At 42.4% G+C, this 23,297-nt stretch overlaps 1 protein-coding gene across 6 annotated transcripts in view; it reads right to left on the minus strand.

Moving 5' to 3' along the window:
• The window catches only part of LMO1 (LIM domain only 1), a 74,396-nt gene that overhangs the window by 15,991 nt on the left and 35,108 nt on the right, over positions 1–23,297 (minus strand). For all 6 annotated transcript variants that reach the window (XM_065065298.1, XM_065065296.1, XM_065065297.1 and 3 more), the window contains one exon: positions 875–1,088. In XM_065065298.1, the coding sequence (XP_064921370.1) occupies positions 875–1,080 (206 nt within the window). In that variant the 5' untranslated portion in view covers positions 1,081–1,088. The remainder of the gene's footprint in view (positions 1–874; positions 1,089–23,297) is intronic.

Genomic DNA, 23,297 nt, shown 5'->3' on the forward strand with positions numbered 1-23,297 from the left:
TTTACCTCCCTATCTTAAAACTGTGTTGTTTTTGTTTTGCTTCAGATATGTTTACTGGTTGAGGTTGCATAGGAAATAATATCAGTGCTTTAGGAAAAACAAAGAAAACACACACTTTAGCTGAAGATCAAGTACATTCTTGCAAAGGAAAAACAAAGCAAAACTCAGTGGGTTTTGCAGCATGATACTCATAAGAATGTTTGCATTAGGCCTGCTGTCTTATTAAAATTCATTTGTGTTTATATAAAGATTTTTGGACAAAACCCCCATACACACCAGACAAAAAAGTCCCATGTGTTGTTATGTATTGCACACAGACACTGACAGGGTAGTTCTAACTCGGAGTTAGTGATGGTCTCTGCAGACTTCCTCATGAAGAATTTTTTTTTGAAGTTGATCTGTAATTTTGGAATGTTTTGCTCTGTTTATTTAGGGAAGAGACAAGAGCCTCTCAGGAGAAACCTTACTCAGTACAAGCACTAGAAGTCTATCTAAAAGCTATCACTGAAAAATAAAAGGTAAAGGTTTGGTCAGGTCTCAGTCAGATACAGGAGCATAATATCAAAGATAAGCAAGAATTTATAGTGTTTTCCTAATTTTCTCAGCAAGCACTGGTTGTTCTTGTTGTTTTACAATAATAAAGTCAGGCCCTCCTCCTTCTACCTCGGCCTGAAAGTAGGATTTCACCTCCCTGACTACAAAATACGTTAATTGCAAATAAAAATCCATGCTTCGAGGAAGAAACTCCAGCCTCTTCTGGGCAGGGCTGACCATGCACAAGTACATGTTTTCATAGCAGAGGTTTAGAAAGACAAACAGCTGGCAGCACGCTAAGAGGCTTTGGGAAGAGCCCACAGTACGTTCCTCTATTTACCTCAGGTAATCTCTGCGGCAAAGAATGAGATTTGCTTTTGTGTAAAGAGTTGATCCAACCTCTCCAAGACGACAGTCACAGCAGGCGCACTTTAGACAGTCTTCATGCCAATACTTATCCAGAGCCTTCAGCAGGTACCGGTCCTTGATCTTCCTGTTGCAGCCAGCACAGCCCTTCTGCTTCCCTTTGGGTTGCACAGATAACATCGGCACACCTGCAATGCAAACAGAGTGCTTCGTTTAGAAGACATCCCAGCAGCCTGAAGAGGTTGCCTGCGTTTGGGGGCAGCACTGTGAGCTATAGGTAGATCCGTGAGCAAACAGTGCTGCTGGTTTCATTACAAGGAGCTCCCATTGCAAGAAGCTGATAGCCAAAGGAATTTGAACTTCACTTTCTTTCACAGGGTAAGTGGGAGTGCGACACTTGCAGGAATGCAGCCTTTTTTTCCTAAGGGCTGGGCTGACACAAAGCACCAGACTTTTAAAAATTAACATCTTGCAGCAAAATAAACTGGCTGCAATTCCAATATTTGCTTTTCCCCTCATTACCAGTACCCTTGTGCTGTTAGTTGCCTGCCACAGGAAATTACGAAGACCAGAAGGGCCACCACTGTATGTACCCCCAGTCCAACATCTTGGCTGGATCAAGCTTGATGGGGGAAGGAGAGGAGTGGGTATAAAACGATGTGGTATGGCACTTTTTCCTCTCTCGTGAGCCCTGCTGGTCACAGAGCCCTCAGTGAAAGCTAGACCAGCCCCAGGGCTGCCCTAAAATACACGTTATTCAAAAGCCCTTAAGGACTGCTGAGAATAAGCCAACCAGTGCCCCTCCACCCCCAGCGAAGCCATGCTCCTTAAATGAAGCGGAGCTTTCCTTCTCCTCTTGCACCACTGAACAGGTAGTAAAAAGCCAGGAGTCTTTTTCTCCCTTGAAATCCCTGCTGGGACAGCAAAGCAAGTATGAGGTGGTGACAGGACCCTCAGGTCACTAGGCTGGTGGGGACCTGCTGTGGCCAAACTGCTGTCTCCAGCTTTCTCTTCTCCTCCAGGAAGCTCATGCCTCCCATGGTGAGCACCAACATTGGTGTGAGATATGTCACCATTTGCAATTTAAGAGGGAGGTGGGGAAGGATTTTATGGAATCAACAGGCAACGTGGAAAAAGAAACAAGGATTATATTGTGGGGGAGGGAGGGGACGTGAGATGGCGAAAGAAGAAACAAGCTCCCTGAGAAGAAACAAGATCCCTGAGAATCCTATTTTCTCTAGAGCCTTGATTTTACTTTGTTACCGATTTTTATTTTTACTAGTGTCAGTCAGTAAAAATGACAATGCTGGGCCTGTAACAAGCATGCTGTGAGCTTAACCAATGCAGAGGTGAGAGGGGACACTGGCTGCAGTACCTGGTGTCACTGGTTATATACTCTCACACAAAGTTAAGCCACCTTTTCTGTAGGAAGTGTCGGGTGTCCCAGGAAGTAGCAGCTTGATAATGGAATTATTAACAGTCCCTTAACCAGAGAGGACTGGGTCAGTGCCACTGTAATAAGTGACATTTGCTGCTTTCCTTAAAAGCCAGGGTGACCTGACAGTGGCTAATGCTCAGCACATGTAAAACCCACCACTCCTACACCAATAATTGCTTTGTCAGAGCTGCTAGCAGACGACAATAGCACTTAAGACACCTCTACACAAACAGTGAGTTATTGATCCATTTGTTATCAAAGTGGTCTCAGCAGCATGAAGACAGGTCAAGTAACATTCAAAAACTCTTAAGGCTTAAAGAGCCCTCCTGCTCTTTGCTGCGTCACACTCGAAACCCACTTGCAAAATCAATACAAGCAAACTTTTGACTCCAGGGGCAAACACGCAATAATTAAGTTAAAACTTAAATCTGTGTTTGACTGCCACAGATGCAACCCATGATGCTCCTGAGAGAAATTCTAGGTACATGGCCACAGAGAAGTACCTGCATGTTTGGAAAGAGGGAAAGACAGGGAAGTGTTGGAGTGTAATGCACTGCGAGTGCTGGAGGTCAGGCTGCAGGAATCCTGCGCTCCTGGTGAGAGTTTCTTATGAAAACGAGGGAAGTGACACTATGGTTCCGGACACAGCACTTTTTTTTTTCCTCTTTAGAGTACATTTCAGGAGCGAAGAGAGGTTTCACTTTTTGAGTAATTTATTTTTCAGAAAACTTGAAACCTTCAACCCATGCTCTTTCCAACCCCATGCCAGGAAAACAGCACATAATGAGGAGAAACAGCCTTATTGTGAGCTATAGAGAGGGGCACATACATGAATTTGCATTTGCAAACTGTCCAAGATCAGTACTGGTGATGAAAGAAAATAGTTTTCACTTATGAAAATTAAGGCCTAGATGTGTGAATTATATTTTAAGACAGGAGTCCTATACACTACTGAGTCATTACCCACCCCCTAAATAGGCTCTCTAAATGTGAGCTGTGTACCCTGAGAGGCAGAAGAGGATTTCTTACAAAGGGGGTGGTCAGACAATACTTTCGTAAGGTTCATCTAGGTAACTCGAGGATCCTGCATCTGAAGGTGCTGCAGATTGCAAAACGCAGATTCTAGACAACCAGAGCCCCTCAACCCCCCTCACAAGAGGCCTGCTCCATGAGTGCAGTTTGTGATCATCTCTGAGATTCAGAAATAAAAGATCTTCATCCAGACAGGACTTCCCAAGGCCCTCGAGCGCTTTTGAAACCCATGCCCTTTCAGAGCTACAGCTTTTTGCACCCAAAGCGAGCATGGTCAAGCACAAGAGCAGTTGCACAGGGATGGAACCCTGGTTGGACCATGAGGAGAGGCTGGTTTGATGGCAGGGTAGGAGGGTCCCCTGAGGTGACAAGCAGACCCGGATGGCTGTGGACTGGCTGTAGCAACGGTTCTTGTTCCATCTGTGGCCCTGGCAGTCCTTGCTCACCGCAGTCATCTCAGCTCCCCCTTATTGCAAGTGCACCATTGTTTTATGAGAGGCTTCTGCGAATAAGTGGAATGTAACACTTTGATTTTCTTCCAATAACTAGCAAAGGAACAGATATATATATATTTAAACAGTACCTTAAGCAATGAAAAAAGCTATGTATTTGGTCAGTGTTCAGCAGGGGGCTTTCTAATGAAAAAAGGTACCATTTCAGAGGTCACGTGATGTTCAAAGCTGCTATTCCAGCTCAGATAATAACGAGCAAGGTCAGCCTCTGCTGGTCAGGTTCAGTGTTTTGAAATTACATTTTGGTCTGTGAGGCTTCCCTCCGACATCCCAACCAGCAGGTCTGCACGTAACACACACGCCACTGCTGAAAGTTGCAGCTGCAATGAGCTGGTGAGTTGACACAGCAGGCAAGGCGTCGAACAAAATTTCAAAAATTGCCAAACTTGATCAGCAAGGGTTCCTCAAACACTTGCCATGTCATTTCCAAGCAACAAGAGAGCAGCATCTCTGAAGCTTAACCCCTTTCGTGGTCAAAGGCTTGCAGAGAGAGGACACAGCCAACACCAAACCACTTTCCTCCTCCTGCCCCACTTCCAGCAAACCCTTAGCAGTCTGGGCTTTGCAGGCAGAAACCACCTGGAGAGGTGCTCTTTCTTTTTGGAAATTTCCCGACTGTAAGACTGCAATGCTGCTTCATTTCTCTGTGTAGATTTTTCTCCAGTACTTACAAAAACCCGCCAAAATACCTACTTCAATTTGATATGGGGCATGTGGTGTCTAACTGGGGCTGTCAAGAAATAAAGGGCTCACCTCTCACCTTCAACGAATTCCATGTGTGCTTTGTGGGTAAGGATTTGAAAATGAGAAGCACTGTGGCAGAAGCAGAAAAATTAACAGCTGGACACTCACCCATTTAAATACATGATCACAAAGGGAATGCTGATTGATTACCAAATTCTGAAAATACCATCAAGTTGCTCTCTCCTCTCCTGTAACTAGCCATCCATTGCTATCTTTTCTTAGAAACAGTAGATGAAGCCTTTCTATTTTTGGCTACCTACACTCCCTTCTTCGCCCTTTACAACTTAATAGACTTGCTGCTGGTAAATACAAAACAAAACCTGTTCTGAGTGCTCGGAGCTCCAATGCACATTAAAAAATTATAGACACCACCTCTGGACATACTGAAATTTATGGCTGTGTCTAAAGAGGCTGTTATTGTAGTGAGTAATCTAAACTTTACCTCTATTCACAGTCAGACAAACTAGCTTTAATCAGCCCGTATCTTCTCAGTCGGGGTCCTTCTGTAAAATTATTCAGCTGGCTTTATAACACGAGTGTCCACTAAGTACACCTCTAAATTTTTCTAAGCCATTTTACTGATATTTCTATTCACATGGCAATCAGCTGCAGTTCCTCTAAGGGCACTGCTCATAAAGCCTTGTTTCCAAGAAAGCCTGGGAACTTTTTATAAATGGTAGACCTTTTAAATAACAGTTATCTGCAATGGTCCTATGGTGTATGGCTCCACAGTGCTCTGGTCTGCAAGAAAGCTACTGGCCCCCTCTGAAAGCATGGAAGTTCACCACCTGATTTCTTTAATGCAACTCTAAAGGTTAATTGGTCTGAAAGAGTAATGCGAGACTGCTAGCTAATGATACATGCCTCAAGGCTTTGCAGCTTGCCTGTATTTTATACAGACAAGTCCAGAGCATAAAAAGCAGGTGATATCACCAGGACTCTTCAGACCCCCCCCTCCAACTGCCCGCAGCCCCCTCGGCCTCCCCCTGTCCCACTCAAGCCCTCCACAACTCCCACGCATGCTGAGGGAAGGCGGCAGGAGCTGGGGACAATTCTCCTCCACCCGCTTTTCATGCCTGGTTAGGGGGGCTCCGAGAAGTGCCGCCGTGGCGCTCCTCATTACCGCTGCGGAGAGCTAAAAACAAGCCTAATGAGGAGAGCCAGAGCGCACAGTACGGGCTGGGAGGAGGGACGTCCTCCCACACTCCCCAAGGAATCTGGCCAAAATCTTCAATTTGCCATTTATGACAGCTAATTAGTTATTCTATTCAAAATCTTTGCTTTAAATAAAAGAACTAATTATACACAAAGGTCAGTTCCCCACCTCCTGTGAAGCACACATAATTGGCTTATTTCCCCAACATTGTGTGTATGTTTTACACAATGCTTTCAGGCAGATGGCTCTAACTCTTTCCCTCTGCAAGTTTTTTTGTTTGGTTGTTGTATTGTTTTTTGGTTTTTGTTTTCGGGGGTTTTGTTTGGTTGGTTGGTTTGTTTTAAAAAAGGCAAACAAACAAAACTTTTCCTCAGATTAGCTACTTTTACCTTAAGAGCCCACTCAACAAAGCAGTTAACTGCACACACACACACACAATATCTACTCCCTGAAAGGTTTGTGACAACCACTCCAGAGCAGTGCTTCCCATACAGTTGTACAGCACCTTGCACAACACGGTACTGGAATTATGGTTTTCTTCTCCACCACACATTCTTGCTTGAGCAGTTTCTTTCAGATAAAGTTACCATGTTTCTGAACAACTCCTCTGCCAAAGACCACAATTATTGCAGGTTTATGTTACAAACCTCTTTCTTTCTTTTTTTCTTTCTTTATCTTTTTAAGGTGTTGCTTGTTGTTTTGGTGTTTTGTTTTGTAACTTATATAAGTGATTATTATAGCGATGCAACATTCCAGTGCTAAAAGCAACTCTGGTTTAAAGACTGGAATTTTGGCAGTTGGGCAATTGAGCCAGGGTTTCAAAGTTCCACTTGAAGGAAAAAAATGTTTATTCCTACCATCGACACTCCCTAAATGAGCTGACCTCCTTGTGCCCGCTAGCAAAAACCCCAGCATTTGACTGCAAAAGTTGAAAAAGTAACTGCAGAGTAGGAGTAATCTTATTAACTCCTGTCTCATCACAATAAATAAGCTGCAGTCTTATGCCTTTTATCAGGGGATCTGATATCATTTAAAAGCATTAGAGCCCTGCATCACCCATTTAAGTAAATGCAGACAGCCATTGCCAAAAAGATGCAGTGAATTTCATTCCCTTAAAAAGAAACTCACTTTGTGTTCCCAGTATTGTATTACTCACCTTCTATGAATATTACACCCTGTGAAACAAGTTAAACCGTGCACTTCCATTGAACTGAGAGTATGTCGTCTCGGGCATCTTCACCAAGAATTTCATTTGAAGAATTATGGCCAGCAAGGTGAAACTCATCATGTCATCTGTATATCCTATTAAAACATTACATTTGGAACACCAAGTACTTGCAACTAAATGCTTACGAACAAGCCTTAGACCATTCATCAGAATTATTCAATGACTAGCCACAGTTTTTTTTCATTTCCAGTTTCATGCTGCAATATACAGCGGGTGATTTTTACAGTGGCTTTAACAATTCATTTGTGGTATTCTTTCTTCTGAACAAACTTCCCAAGCATAGCAAAAAAGTAGTTGGAGAGGGCTGTTAACAGGAGAAACAACATTTTGATCAGTACTTCTATTTTAACTCTGCTATAGTTTTCCTCCCAGTAACACAGCATTTTTTTTGCCCTACAGTTCAGAACAAGCTTTAGAAAATTATATTTTAGAGTGGCTTATATTCATGAGCGGCTTACCCCCCTCCAATCTCCCATGCAGAGGTCCTGTTTTTTTCAAGCCATTTGCTCATATAGACCAAGATATCCAAAATAAAAGTCACATAATCTGAATCTGTACCAAGGTAGGTCCTGATTGGGACAGAAGGTTTAAGGTTAGAATCTAGACTTTAATTTTCCCCTGAAGTTTTGAGACTTCCAGCACCCGCTTTAAGACTCTGTCTGTTACGGAGCTGCTCTCAAGAGAGGACAACGTGTAGCTATAAGAGACGACGTGACAGTAGGACTGAACACAAACCATAATAATTGTTGCTGCAAAACAGTTTCTGTAAATCACTCCTGTAAGCAACATTTTCCCCCTGCTCATAAATTATGCTTGTCTGAGCTTCAATTTTTTTTGTAATTGGCATATGTCCAAATCTTATTCTTAGCACATGTAGCATTTCAGTAAAATTCATTTTTGCTGTTTGTAGCCCTAGGAACAGTAAAAAGACATGCAGATTTCTTCTACCTTCAGCCTAGTCTGAAAACATTCTGATCAAGTTTTCTGGATCAGTTGCAATTCAGCATCCTACGGTCTAGCAAAGGTCCTGATTTTAGGTGGCCAGTTGCCTCCTCCAGTGTCCGTAGCAGAAGAAAGTCTGGCAAGGAAGAGACTGCCCTCAAACCACATTTACAGCAGTAGAAGAACATCACATATGAGAAAATTATTATGAGGGATGATTAGCCTGGAATTCGTCCCATATTCCTCAATATTCCATTTATTTACAGGTGGCCACTGAAAATACACTAAGCTTCAAAGTTATCTACTGGGATTTTGGATGTCAAAGGAAACGAAGGCAAGAAGAGTCTCAGGTCAAATAATCACAAAGGTAAGAACTCACCCCTCACCTCTCAGCTCATTTAGGAACAAGCTCTGTATCAATGTTAAATAATGAAAGGTTTTTGTCCAAAAAGGAAAGAAAATCTGACAGAAAACCCCCATACGAAATTAAAAATCCCAAAGAATGCTGGAGAAGTAAAAACTCAAGTCAATTATTTCCAGGCATATGTGTAATACTACCCAATTCTCATCTTCCAGTTAAAATGCACTGTTTAACATATTACCACTGAGGTCTCAAGACATGTGCAAAGATGCGCGATGCAGCAGAGCTCAGGTTTAGCAGGGAAACATTAACATCATCCTGACAGATTTGATACACTATGTATGTGAATATTTTAAGGAGAATAGAACTATATCATTGCACGATCACCATCATCATCATCTTTTCTTCTGCCTCTTTGCAGACATATACAATGTCAGCCTAAGCTTTCGGCAACCTTAATAGAATTTCAGTGCCCACTGCCAAATGGCCATTTGATGTTTTACTCTGTGTACACTGATGAAGCAATCTGTCACAGGCCTTAATGCAGGCAATGATGACTACCCAATCTAAAGCTTTCACAGGCTTACAGAAATTTTTCAAGACTTTTGGAGCCTATGATAATTTGCGCAATACCACAAAAGAATTTGGAATCCTTGTGCTCTGTGTTTAATGAAATATGAATATACTCTTTTAAGTGTTTCTAGGAGAAATCCTATTCAGGCCAAAAGTATATTTTACTCCATCAATCACCAGAAAGTCGTGCTGGCAACTCTGAAATAGCAAAAGCCATAGTCATTGCAAGTTATTGGAGTATGAAAATAACAGCCCCTCCTGCCCCTGTCCAAAATTACTGTAAAGCCAAACATTGACGCTCATGCCCTGCACAAGATTAGTATAATCAATACAAAAGGACTACCTTCTTCATTTCCAGGAGATGAGTATGTATACAAGAATGCAGAGAGAGTCCCTCTACGGAATGCACTCCATATAAGATGTACAATTGCTGCTGACCTTCTAGAAGTCGTGAAATACACCTCCCTACTACTTCAGAAAGATGTGGTTATCCCCAAAACCTAGCCTCTTCTCCCTTTCCTAGCAAAACCAGACCAACCTATCTGCTATTAAAAGTTGAAAGGAGAAGGGCAAAGAGGGCCATTTCCTTCTCTTTTTGTTAAAAGGAAAAAACACAACACACAGTCCTTTGCAGGACCATTTGCATGCTGAGCTGTCAGACCATGCACTTTCCATTAAAGAGATAGCATCCCTTTTCATAAGTCCATTTGGGATCCATTTTAGTGTTATCTAAAAATCAAATCTACATGGTAATCCTTTTAATGTACTCTTGACTTTTAAAAACAGCTTTATGTTCCTTCAGGAAATGTTTTAAGCCATTACTCAGTAATTACTACTCACCCACGAAAACACTGATCTTTTGCAATACATAATCAGTTTGCTGACTTAAAAAATAAAGCAGACTAGAATTTTGTCTCATGAAAGTAGCGAAGAAAAACCAAGGTTAAGAGAGCATCCCATCTCCCTCCCTGCCCGATATTTCAAAGCAGGATGTTGAAGAAAGGGGCTGAGGTAGTCACAGTTTCAAATTTCTGTGTTAAGTCTCCAGGTGTGGAGACTCTCAATCTCAGTTTTACATTGGTGATCACTGCACAAGTAACCAAGAAATAATTAATGATTTAGGAAGTGAAATTTGTGTCATCTTGGATCTAAACAATATCCTAACCTTTTGCAAGCCCTGAAGTTTCAAATGACACTGTACAGCCTCCTGAAAGGCTGGCAACATCGGAAAGCCGTGGAATTTGTGGAGTTGCTTTGGTAAGCTATACATGAACAAGTCTCAGAAGAGGTGCCAAAAATGGTTCACATCTAGTGCAACTTTACTGGATTTATCTGGGCCACACCTGCAGTCAACACAGGAATGCCTGGTCAAACTTCAGGAGCCTGAATTTACCTTGAAAGCCCTATTCCCATCCCCTAGAGATTTTGCCTTTCTCCCTTCTGGAGGCAGCTGGGAGGCAGAGAAGGGTCTGAGTGGGACAATAAACCACCACTGGCTGACCCATTCTAGCAGGAGCCAGAAAGAGGACAACAGGGCACTTTGCTCAGTTACAGCTCCTGTCTGAGGATTACCAGACAAAAGCCTATGATTTGTGTAATGTAGATGTTCAGATTACAGGAGGACCTGGGTATCCTGGCTTTGAATGCAGTTTAACAAAGACCCTAGATGTTTGTACAAAGCATAGCCCACCAAAAACTGGAATGATCCTTTCCATCCTACTGCTGACACCAGAGAGCACAGCGTCCTTCTCATTCAACTGCTCCGGCAAAGGCAGTTTAATATCTTGAGATTAGAAAACGGACAGGGTGAAGTTTATCTGAAAGAACTTGCTGTACCTCGCAAATAATGTCAACTAAAGTTGTTCTCTTAATGTCATGAAGACAGAGAAAGCAGAGGCTAAATGCTTTCATTGCTTCTGTTCTTCTGTTTACTTAGGTCTAGCTTAAGCCTTACTTCACCACGTTTTGCTCCCATAGATGGATTTTACCCCATTTCCCTACTACAATTAGGACAAAGTCCTGCTCTTGGCCATTTCCCCTTTCATTCACAGAGAAAGGTATGCAGACCCTGGTGCAACACAGTTCGTTAAACATTTATTATAGCTGCAGTTGGCTAGTAACTATATGCCTCAGACTAATTTTTGTTATTCACAACTGATTGAGTCAGGGCTCACAAGCCACAGCTGGCCATTAATGCTACCCTCCTTTACAAGAAATTATGCTGATAAGAATTAAAAGTGGTTTCTTGGCATTAGCTGTTGTATACTCATTCTATAATGAGTTCTTTTGAGGTGACGTATAGAGACAGGATTTGAGCACTATTACCCTGGACAACATGAAAGACCCAAGTAAAATTGCAAGACTTTTTTTTCCCTTTTGTTTCTTTTTTTGCGAAATGCCCCAGAAAGGCTTCAAACCACTGCTGCAATTCACCATATATTTCAGAATAAAGTGAGCACTAAGGGTTTGGGGCAACTTAGCTTGACATTTAGTTTGCATTAAAGCATCTTAGAAGCCATATGAAATATACCGTAACAGAGCATATTCTACTCTATTAAGCATTCAGGAGCATCGCAGTATTCAGAATATGGATGAGAAGTTGGAATTGCACAAGACATTCCTCTTCTTATGGTTGACCACTGAGTTGAATTCAAGCTGATCCTAAGGGAGCTGTTTTCATTAACCTACAGTAGCTCTCTAATCCTATTCCTCGAATTTCAGACCACCACCACTACAAGAATTTATGACCTGCTGCCTGCACTTTGGACGGTACTCACACTTTACTCTTTTCCTCAGTGCCTCCTGCTCCCCTGGATCATTACCACCACTTCGCGCAGCAACTGATCCCCTTAAGGTGGAAGTCTGCTCTTCAATTCAGTTATTTATGCTCCATTTAATTCTCACCAACAGACATGAAGATGATGGTGGTTATACTTGGTTAAAAAAAGAATGAAAAAAAAATATCATATGACCTAGCCCAGTGTGCAAAACTGAAAGCCTCCTGAAATGTACATCCTGAAGCCTGGCCTTGTTATGTGTCTACTAATGCTTCGCCTGAAACCTCAGACTAAAAAGAAATTCTAAACCACTAACCTTCAGCTCCAAAAATGCTGCACTTCCGGGCCAAAACACTTGCCAAGCAGCTTTTCCTCTGCTCCATTTCCATGGAGTCTGTCCCGCTTGATTTGCTCAGTTTTCATCCACCTCATCATGAGATTCCTGACTGTTGAAAAGAACTCCTTTGCTGAACTAATGAAATAAGGAGTCTTAAGTGCCTTGCAATCCGTTTTAGAAGAGTCTGTATCTCCAGATGAGTCTCAATTTCACAGCATCAGGGAACTGTGTGCCAATGCGCTGAACCAGAACGCCAGGGCTAGCAGGAGTTGCAGACAACAATGCTAACATCAGGGTTATTTTAGATTAGAGTACTTCCAAATCAATTTTGGATTCAAACTTTTAAATGCACTCTCCAGAAGGAATCTGCACTGACTGAGTATTTTCAGGGCTAATTTTCTAAGCTTCAATGAAAACTCATTCTTATCTAAGAAAAAGAAGCAACTAACCTTTGCCACAAAGACTGGGTCGTAGCTGGAAAATTAGGCAGACAACAGCCCTAAAAAGAAATAAACTACCTAAGAAAACACCCATAAAACTGTAAACAAAACCCACTACAGATGGTGTTGGGGAGAGATTTTCAGAGAGACCAGAAGCTGTTGCAACATTTGGGATCCAATGCACGGCTCCTATAGATGAGGTACCACATCTCCCACAACAGCCCCAGTCTAGTGGGGTTCTGGGAACGTGCATCATCCTGCAGTGAGATAAAGAAGGAGCTGAGCAGCCTGATGGCAGGATCTTGCCAGGCTAAAAATCCTGAAGAATTAAGACATATCTTCAGCACTGTACAGAAAGAAAGTGGTTGTGATGAGAGAAGGGAATAGGTAAGACAGATGGGAGAGTGAAGGTTAAAGTTCACACCAGAAGCAATTAAGACGGGTAAGAGTGCTCTGCAACTTGACACAGGTTTGCTTTGTATTCAGAACTTTTCACTAGCATTAAGTATCTTAACTTGTGTATGGAGAGATTATAATTAAAACCTGACAAGCTTAAATTAGCCAGTTATAAAAGGTTCTCTAGAAAGCTTTTAAAGTAGACTAAACATATCTATTAAAACGGAAGAATGGAAAAAAAAAAAATCAGAGCCATTTTCAGTTACAATAGTTTTCCTTACCTAGATATCTCGAGAGATTAGATAAATTTAAAATCAAAGTTCTACAACTGTCCAAAGCCACTTAAAAGGGGGGGAGAGGGAGGAAGTGTGGCAATTACAAAAACCTTTAAAAACCCTTCTATTTAATAGCCCGCAGTCCTTTGGATGAATACAAGCACTCCAGAAACCCCATTAAAAAAAAAAAAAAAAAAAATTAAAAAAATGGGAGAGCCTAATTTCCCTTCAGGATTTTGAGCACTTCAGGGAGTGCTCTATTATGGTTCCCCAGGGGTGGGGGAATTATGTCAATCTGCCACGAGGCCGGGCAGTTAGCGAGGGAGGCAGCCCAAGAGCCGGCTTTCACCAGGCCATGCCAATTAGAGCAGAGGGAGCGTTTTTACCTCACACTGGCTATTCACATTAATTCCTAGAGTTTCAATGCTACGCAATTTTCCCATGAGTTGAAGAAACGGAAAGAAAATTTGCTCCATATCAAAGAAAGAAAAATATCCACCAGTGTCAAATGACACCAGGTAATTTATTCCCCCTCCAAAGAAAAAGGAAAAAAAAAAAAAAAAAAGAAAATAGCTACAAATATTTTGATATTTCAAGAAAAAGTTCACAGACTATAAGTATCTGGAAACCATGTTTGTGAGAATAAAACTAATTAACGGCAGGGCTCCTGCAAAGTCCACCTTATTACTTCCACATCATACTAGATTCCTTCTTTCCTTGCCTCGTCTTTTGGTAAAGAAATGCAGTACTTGAGAAATACGGTTGGATATCTAGCTGGGACTAAAGAAGCAAGCCTTGGTTTCCCAGCGCACATCTCCAGCTCTGCCGCACAGGTCCAGAGCACTACCCCAGCTACGCTCCGAACTCCTTTCTGCAAGGAAACAGCTACAAACATTTGCTTATTAACCTAAAGAGTTCCTGAACAACCCAGTGTTATTCCTAGCTCTGATTGCTCCCGAGACCATGTCAGCCTCCTTGCAACCCTCATTTTAAAGCTCTGGAACAGATGCTTTTATATGCATGAACTCCATGATACAGGTATTTTCATAGGCCATAGGCCACCCTTGCCAGGGCTTGTTGTAGCAGCCTGTTGCCACTGCTGAAGACTCAGAAGTTACACAATCGCAGCATCTTACTTTTGGGTGAGAAAGGGAGGTAGACAGGAAGAACAGAAGTGAGCACAAACGTTACATAAAATATAGTGCAGACATGAGTACAGTAGTTCTTCAAAGGAAAGAGAACCAGCGTCTGTCCCTGAGAAAAATAATCAAGCAGTAGCAGCAATGATCGCTCTAAACCCATGTCGTTTATCTACAGCCTACATTCATTGCTTCCACATGCAAAATGTAATCCTTTTCTCCAATCTACCTCAACTTCACTGCACTCCATGTGGTACCTCTTTTCAGAGGAGTGTCTAAATTATCTAAGCACAGGAAAAAAGAATGTTACTTTAAAGCAAGCCATGATCTGCCACAGCAAAGTGTAAGATGAGTAATTTGTTACTTCAACTGCTAGGAGGTCTTTTTTTTTTTTTGAGTGCCAACAGTATTTAAAGTGGCTATGTGCATATATAAATCTAAATGTATTTTGCTTCATCTTTATATATCACTAGTGTACTTATTCCCAATTCACAGTGAACCAAAAATCTGATAAAGAAAAACAACATCTGCTCCGGATCTAATGCTTAATGGAAGCGTGTGAATGAGTATTTGTAAAACCCAAGATCCATTTAAGCCCTTAACTGAACTGCTTACAAACAGGAACTGGGTGAAAAAGAATAGATATCTGCATTTCAGGCACCCCGAAGTTCAAGTAAAAAAATCTATCCCATTTTTGGTTATCTGTAGCAGCAATTTCACAGCAACTGCTGGGTGTGCAATTGTCACCCTGCTTTTGGAGAATTAAACAGCAGAAGGCTTCTCCAGAGACTTCGCACTTTTTATGCAGGTTCAGCCTTATTTTCACTTCATTCCCAAACCTACTGCAGCTGAAATCTGGCCCCAGTCCCAAACAGGTCCATCAGGCAACACAAAAGCAGCGGTAGATGTTTGCTGAAAGCCAAACCAGCCCAAGGAGCTGAGAGCCAGTTTCTCCTCCTGCCATTGTAGTGGGACCATCGCTGCATCACCCACATCCCATCCACCCCACCAGGCCTCTGCCTGCCCCTGCACACAGCTGCCTGGGACACAGGTTATTTTCAGAGTTATTTTCCCGTGGAAGTGCCTAGCATGAATTCCTCTCCCAGGTGAGAGCTTCTGCTCACCTCTAAGAAAATATTGCCTAAGTCATCTCTCAACTCCCCAGTGGTGACATCTTCCCACTGCCTTCTCCTTTCTGGTGTGGAAAGCCCAGTTCCCTTATTCTCTCCCTGTATGTACCACCACTATGATGGTTCTGGGTTGACATCAGACTTGCTAGGCTCTCTCCAGTCTGTCAATAGCACAGCTGGAAAACTTCAAGTGGTGGATGCTTATCTAGTGTTCAGAGGCCTACAGGTGACTTCACAATTGACACACTGACCTCTGGGAAGAAAAAAATTGTCACTTTTATTTATTACCAAAACCACAAATTGGGTACTTCAAAAACATATATTTTTTTTTTCATGAGCTCTACCGCAAACTATTCCAACAGCCTAAACTATCTGAAAATTTCGTGTTTTTAAAAACACACTTCCAGTGCTGAAACGGCACATCTTTTGCCTAGAGACCTCTTATTGCCTCCACAGATAGCTGGAGGGATGAAACATGGCCATGTCCAGAAGTAAGTGAAGCCAGCAGACAGCATGCAGACAGCACTGTTTAAATGGACACGGGAATCAGGGGAAACCCTTCCCGTGTATTAGTGCTCTGAGACATCCTGTATCTCTGGAAAAACAGCACCACTTCTATGTTTAAGATTTTCCCATCCCTCTCTCAGAGATCAACCCTCAGCAGTAACAACAGTTCATCTCCTGCTACGAAGGTCAAGGGCTCCGCCAGCCCTCCGGAGATTTGAGCTACTGGTTCCACAGAGTCTGCCAGTATCAAACCTGACACTTAGATTAGTACTTGCTCCCCAGACATATCTAGTTTCCCATTTCTTCAGTTTCTAGTGTCAAAATACACTTGCAGTACAATATGCAAACCTCCACAGACAGTAGCGTCTCTGCTCGTCAGTTGTGGGAGGAATACCTATTTTTGTACAAAAAGGTGTACTTTATGTTAATGTGTTACCATACTAATATACCCCTGAGCTCGTATTTTTGTTGTACAGCATAGAAAATGGTAAAACTGCATCCCACAGTTAGCATCACATTATCAGCACACAGAGAAATATTTTGGAAGTTAGCATGTAAGACAGATTCTCTGCATTATAAACATGGGAGAACGATCAGCCTGTGATGTGCAGGTCATGGATGGCTTCATCAGAGCTCCATTTGGTGGCTTCACCTGAATCAACACACTGCAACACTATACATCACCCTGTTAAGGTCTGAGTCAGCACGGGCACCTGCACATCACCCTCTTCTGAGGGCAGTGAGGAGGTAAACCAAGGGAACACTTCTTCCCATTCTACACGATCAAATCAGAGCAATCACAAGCCCCACCTCTTACACAGCCTTAATATATTAAAATCATTGCTCACTTTTACTTGTAATGAACATGATTTACCTTATTTTCATCCTAAACTGTGAACTGGCAATTTCCCCTGGTGCTGCTGCAGTCCAGAACCACTCTCATGCACCCCAGACAAGCTCCTGCCATGTCACACAAGAGCCACTGTCCCTGTTTCGGGATGTCAACATCTTGAAAACCTTACAAGTAGAAGGATCAACCTGGGTAGTTTCTTGCCAAGCTGCAAGGAATTTTTAACAAGACCAAACAAAGCTCATTGTATAGATGAGGTTCTTAGGGACATGGTATAGTGGCAGAGTTAGGTTACGGTTGGACTCAATGATCTTAAGGGTCTCTTCCAGCCAAGATGCTTCTGTGATTAAACAGAAGGTATTAATCTTACCAGGCTGCTATGTTCCAAGATTATTAAGCAAGTTTGGAGATATAACAGAGCTCTGCTTAAAAACCTACAGACCTAGTTCTCTGGGGCTACGTATTTAAGTGGTTTGCAGAAAGAGTTTGTATCATTCAAGACGCTTTGACACTTTTACACAAGCCTCAAACTGCACAAGCCGACTGCAGACAAAAGCTGTTCTTACACAGCAAGTGGTGGCAGAGAATAAGTTGTCCTCATCAGTTCCAATGGGGTAAACAGGCACCAACTTTGTTCCCACTAACTACATTTGTTATGGGTCTGTGCTGGTCCCTTTCTCTCTCCCTCTGTTTGCCAAAGGACAAACCAGTTCTGAATTCTGGGATTTTCTGTAAAACTGCTACTGGCTATTTTTCAGTTCCATTAATTCATGAATGGTTCTGCAGAGAAGGTCCATGTTTGGATACGGCACACCTTGTGAAGTGTTGAGAGAAGAAAAATAAGCCATGGCAATGCAGAGCCTGGGCTGCAGGAATGGCAAGAGGATATCAAATGCTGCTTTAAGTGCTGATATATTTGTGCTTTGAAGGAAAAATGCCTTCAGGAATCGCAGCAGGAGTCACCTCTATATAAAGACTTTGCATATAAAGGGACATTTATTATTCTCAATTAATGGCATTCTGATAGACACGTTTACATTTCTAAGTGTCAGATTCAGCAGAAAATGAAATGACTGAAGGCCTCTTATTTCACTCTGAAAATGGCCATAAAAGGATCTAAAGATGACAAAAAAAAATCCACTTTTTCTAGAAGACACAAGACGTCCTTTGATTCCTTATAGTTCTGAAGCCTGGTTAGTATAACAAGACTTTCCAAACGCAGATTTAAATGCCTGCAAACAGCAAAGCGAATTGCCACTGCAGGTCCTTTACAGAATTCGGTGACGTCCACATCGAGAGGCAGTAATAGATCTTGATCACATCCTCCCATGGATTATTAGGGAAACCTAATGTGGCAGAACACTGTATAGTAGGTTTCTGGGAAACTGAATAGCTAGAAGTCTCAAAAAAAAAAAAAACAAAATCACACTTTGCAAGCAAAATATGTATAATATTTACTGGATTTTAAACCAACACAACAGAAATATTGCCTAAAAAGAGACAGACAATAAACATCTTAATCTTGTGGCAGAAAACTATTTGTTTGGGGAAAATCTGGAACTGCAAAGCCACTTCAGTGGCATTTGTGTAATTGAAGCACCGATAAATTCTTCACACGGACACACACGTGCCCACAGGTTGCTGGTGGCACCATGTGCACATGGCTGGGACTCACACACACATTTGTCACTTTTGAACCTCCCTAGGGCTAAAGAGAAGAAATAAGATTAGCTCAACCATGAGGAGCTAAGGACCATATTAAAAAATATATATAGTAAAAATGAAAGTACTTAAGGCCCAAAGCTATGCTATCCCAGTGCCTAACTCCCCGAGGCAACAGAAGATCTTTCTCACGTACGTGCGTGCACATATCAGCCATCAAAGCCTTCAAACGCTCTCAGCCACGGACATGCTGATGTGAATTGCTAAGCAGCAATACACCTGCACTGAGCGCCGGAGGCAGCTCACGGGGGAACAACTCTAAAGGTTACACAGGAAGGGTGGGAGCACGTACATGGCCAGAGCAAGGGTTTGAAGGAGAAACAAGCTGGAATCCCAGAGGCAGCTCAGCGTGGTGGTTTGCAGCTTCCACAACAAGGGATTCTCAAAAGCTGCTGCGTGAAGGTGCAAGTGGTCCCTGCTTCTGCTTCCATCTGATCCAGTGCCACCACATCCCACAGCTGCCTCTCGTGGACTCCTTATGCATCCTCTTGGCCCTCCTTTTCCAGTCCATTCCACCAAATAATATAGGTATTAAATTTACTCATATCAACTCTCCTTTCTCCGCTGGAAAGGGCTGCAAACTGCTTTCCCAAAAGTTGGAACACTAGTTAGTTTTCTGGGTTGGCTGTTGGGTTTTTTGTTTGGCTGTGGCTTTACTGTTGTTGGTTTGTTTTTCATTTTTCTGGTGCTTCTTTTTTGCGTGTGTGTTTTTTCCTTTGTTGATGCTGTTTTGTTGTTGTTGGTTTTTAATTAAGAATATTCCATAGTAAATAAAACATACACATCAAGTTACACTGTAAAACACAGTTCTGAAAATAAATATGCCTAACCAGCTATTTGACTATGTAAATCTATGTGTTGTGGGTATTTCCACCTGGTGGCCTGATGCTAGACCTGTAAATCAATAATTCAGTATTCAAATGATAGCAGCTAAATTTAGAGAGCACCCACAAAACCTGCCAGAGTCAAACTGGAGCTTTTGATGGCCAGATTTTGTTTCTTGGGCAAGGTGGGAAATGCAATTTATTACCATGGGGGAAAGTACAGGTGTTGAAAACTAATTCAGCAACACCTCCAAATATGAAAGCTGCTCTTCAGCCCCAGCCAGGGGGCTGTAAATCCCGCAGACAGAGGCTCCCTACGCCCTCACACGCGGCACCACGACCACCTCCAGACTCACAGGACCAGCCCACTTTGGAAACCCTGGGGAAGAGCTGGCATGTCAGCAGTTCCCCAGTTCAGATTAAGAACTGCACCATGAACCAGAAAAATCTCAGGTTATAATTATGGTTCTGCAAGTGATTTTCTGCATTAAAATCTCTGCATCAGTGTCTTCACTGGGGAAAGCAATGCCGGTTTTCTCCAGGAGATTACAGGCGGTCCCGAGCACTCTGAAAACATCAAGTTGCTTTATAAGTGTGCTGCCAGATGCAAAAGATTTAACATGACAGGCTGTGCTTACCTTGTCCTAAGACCCTTCAGCAAAGGCCAGGTAGATTAAAGATATTAAATTTTTCACTTGATTATTTCAAAACTTCCATAAAGTCCCTACAACTAGTTCCCCCCAAAAAATAACAGTTTACATTTTGTTTTCAGCAGAAAATGTTTGGAAGCTGTAAAGCTCTCTGGTGTATATGACATAGATATACACTACCAGCAAAAAAGGCAGTTTTTCCTCCTTTTAAATGATGGAAAGTCAATTTGCATCATAATTACAACCAAGGCCCTGTAACGTTACTTTCAGTTAAAACAGTAAACTACTATAACAAAAGTGTACCTGGGGAATATTTAGAGAAAGCACTAATGATTTCTTCCCTAGTGGTTAATAAATTCACTTCCAGATCAATTTGTTCATGATAGAAACTTGAGAGCATAAACAGTTACACAAGCACATTAGAGTGTGTCTTTCTCAGTATAAATGATTTATTACAATGATTAGCAGCACATAAACAATTTAAAATACAACTCTAATTAGCTTTTTGGAAGAAAAGGAGAAAAACCTTCCTGACTCCCTCTACATATTATGTTTTACTTTTCTAAGTGTGTACTTTTTAATTAAATCCAAATGTCACAATAAATTCAAAGCGTTTTATTACTACTCTGGCTAACTAAGCCATTCATGCAAACACCCATTGCATTACACCAGATGCAGGACTGAAAGTGGCTGAGGAGAGAAGAAAAGAAAGGGGGGTAAAAGCAATTATTTCTATATTTGACAAGAAATTTGTACAAATGTTTAAAGACAAGATCTTTGGCAAGCTTCCTCTGTTTTACCCAGGGAGGCCGGCCAGCTAATTACTCTTTAATACCTGTTTCCAAGTTTGAAAATGTCACTCCCTGCTAAAGTTTTCCCATCAGAAACAAGAGAAGAAGGAGAAGAAAAATACAAGAAAACCAGTATGTGTAAAATCTAACGTAGTTTACCACAAACAGCCAAAGAAAACTGCCTCTCTTCCTGTACACACATAGATCCTTTTTTTTAATGGCTGGGTGGAGCAGAGGGATTAATTAAAAGAAAAAGTATTTTCTCAAAGCGTTGTGGTTTCTCCCACAAGATAAGGGGTGCAGTGGGGCCGGGTGTGCTGGGAGCTGTGCCGGCCCCAGGACCCCCAAAACCCAAGTGGGGATCCCCAAACCCACGGCTGCTCCGCTACGCCTTGTTTTACTGCTACATCAGCAGCCTGGACTAAACAGGACAGATGTAGCATAGTTCAGACAAAAGCTACCCATTAAAGGAAGCGGCTACAATTATTAAAATAGGTTAAAGCAAATGGGCACTGCACAGATAAAGCTTTTGACCTTAGTGCGCAGCTCTCTCAAGAACACTTTAGCATAATTTATCTAAATTAAAAACCAAACACCAGATTCTAAAACGGCACAAAAAGATCGTTTAAAAAATGCGATTAAAACAGCGGGTCAAGGGTTGGAAATTAGTAATTACTACTACAATTAACCAAAATCAGACAGAGACACATAAATTGTGCATATTACTGCAGTTCACGTCAGAAAGGCAAATGTGAGCGGAGCACAGAAGAAAAAGCCTGCAAGTTGCAGAACCACTTGTATAATTAACCTCTGCCACAGCAGAAGACCTGCTCCTGTAACTTTACGCCGTTTGTTTCTAAAGAGAAGTGCTGCTAGTTACTACGCCCAGCTATTAGACCATGCTCTTCACCGGTTGCTCAACTCTTTGGAAGCTGATATTTTGATTGTCTCCCAGTCCAAGATCTTAGCACATCTTCACCCTATTAGTAGTACATTTGCCCTTCACCTCCTATTTTAAAAAGATGAGGAAGGCTAACTTCTGAACACCCTGTTATTGAGAAGAGGTCATTTTCCAAAAATGCCACCTGCTAGAGTCCATATTGTTCGAGTGCAAAAGCCTATTGAGGACTGCCAAGCACGGACCATAAAAGGTTTCTAAAACAGACTACTTAACACTGGATGAACACAGAAATACTCTGTATGCAACTAGCATCCTTCAGATGATTTTCCTTAGGTTTTGGGGGGCAAAAGATAATTTAACAATTAGCACTTTGTTCCCACTTCAATCTCGGAAGGGCTCTTTGTGAGCTTCCTTGGAGCAATGCTGAAAGAGCACAGTGGGAAAGAACAGGCTGACTACTGTTTTGAACTATAACCAAAATGAACTATTCTCTAGGTCCCCCCTTGAAGCTATCATCTACTTTAGGTTAGATGAGGAAAATCTAGTTTCAAATCTTATTCAGGCTCCAGTTTAATTTTGAGAGCTCAGAAGGCTCCACAAATCATTTTAAGTTAAAGTAATGAAAATAGGTGAACTTGAGAAGGTGGACAGGCACGAATGATCTCTTCCAAAATAGGGAAGAATCCATCTGTTCCCTTTTAAAGTGCATAAAAGTCTTTGTAGCAGTAATGAAAATTCAGGGATGTAAGTCATGGACATCATAGCAGTCTATTAGAGAGAGGAGTGGGGCTGTATTACAGAATACTGTGAGCAGCAGTGATTATATAAAAGGGATGCTGCAAAGGCAGCATAGCAGAGGACAAGTCAAATGATTCAAGGACTCAAGAATCTCAGTTCTTCAAAAATGGAGGGAGAAATGAAGATTTCTGTCTTCTGAAGAGGCAGGATGAGTACAGAGCCACACAGATGTCTGAAACACGTGGGGAAGATGGAGGTGTAAAGCAGGATGTGCTCCTCAGGTACAGAAGGCAAGTGGCTGCAGCTCCAGGTGAAGCACAGACAGTGGTTTTGCACCACAGACAGCACAGGGTCCAACAGGAGGAGGGCTCTGCTGTGGTGCTTGTGATGGTCTTTGCTCCTCTTCTCTTCATTCCACGCACCAAACCATGCATTTCGGCTATGCACTCTCAAGCAGGAGCAAGGCGTGGCCTCCACACCAAGCACCTCGGGTGAGGCAGAGCTGGTCATGGTATCAGACACCCTGGCTGGGGCTGCCCAGCAGCTCAGGTGGTGGCTGCCCAGCTGCCCGTCCCTCACAGCAGGGGCTCCTGTCTCCCAGCTCTGTGCCAGACACACCATCAGCTCCCTCTGCAGCACATCCCACAGGATGGCCACCGAAGCCTGACGTTGCTGAGTGTTTGCAAGTGCCCCACGGCTGCCCTGCAGCAGAGCCGGCCATGAAACAGCCCTTTTGAGCCTTCTGCATGGGACTGCGGCATGAAGAGAAGCAATGCTGCACTCGCCACCTCTTCGGATCCTGTTCCTATGGAGCACCCTCTGCAAAACCAGCCAAAACCACCCCAGGCCCACGGGACTAAATACTACTTGATAAGTCATGTAAAATAAAGACTAAAATGTTGAAAAACCCTTCACTAGTTAGGAATATTTTCCT

Source organism: Columba livia, chromosome 5 (genome assembly GCF_036013475.1).
Source record: "Columba livia isolate bColLiv1 breed racing homer chromosome 5, bColLiv1.pat.W.v2, whole genome shotgun sequence".
Classification (NCBI taxonomy): Eukaryota; Metazoa; Chordata; class Aves; order Columbiformes; family Columbidae; genus Columba; species Columba livia.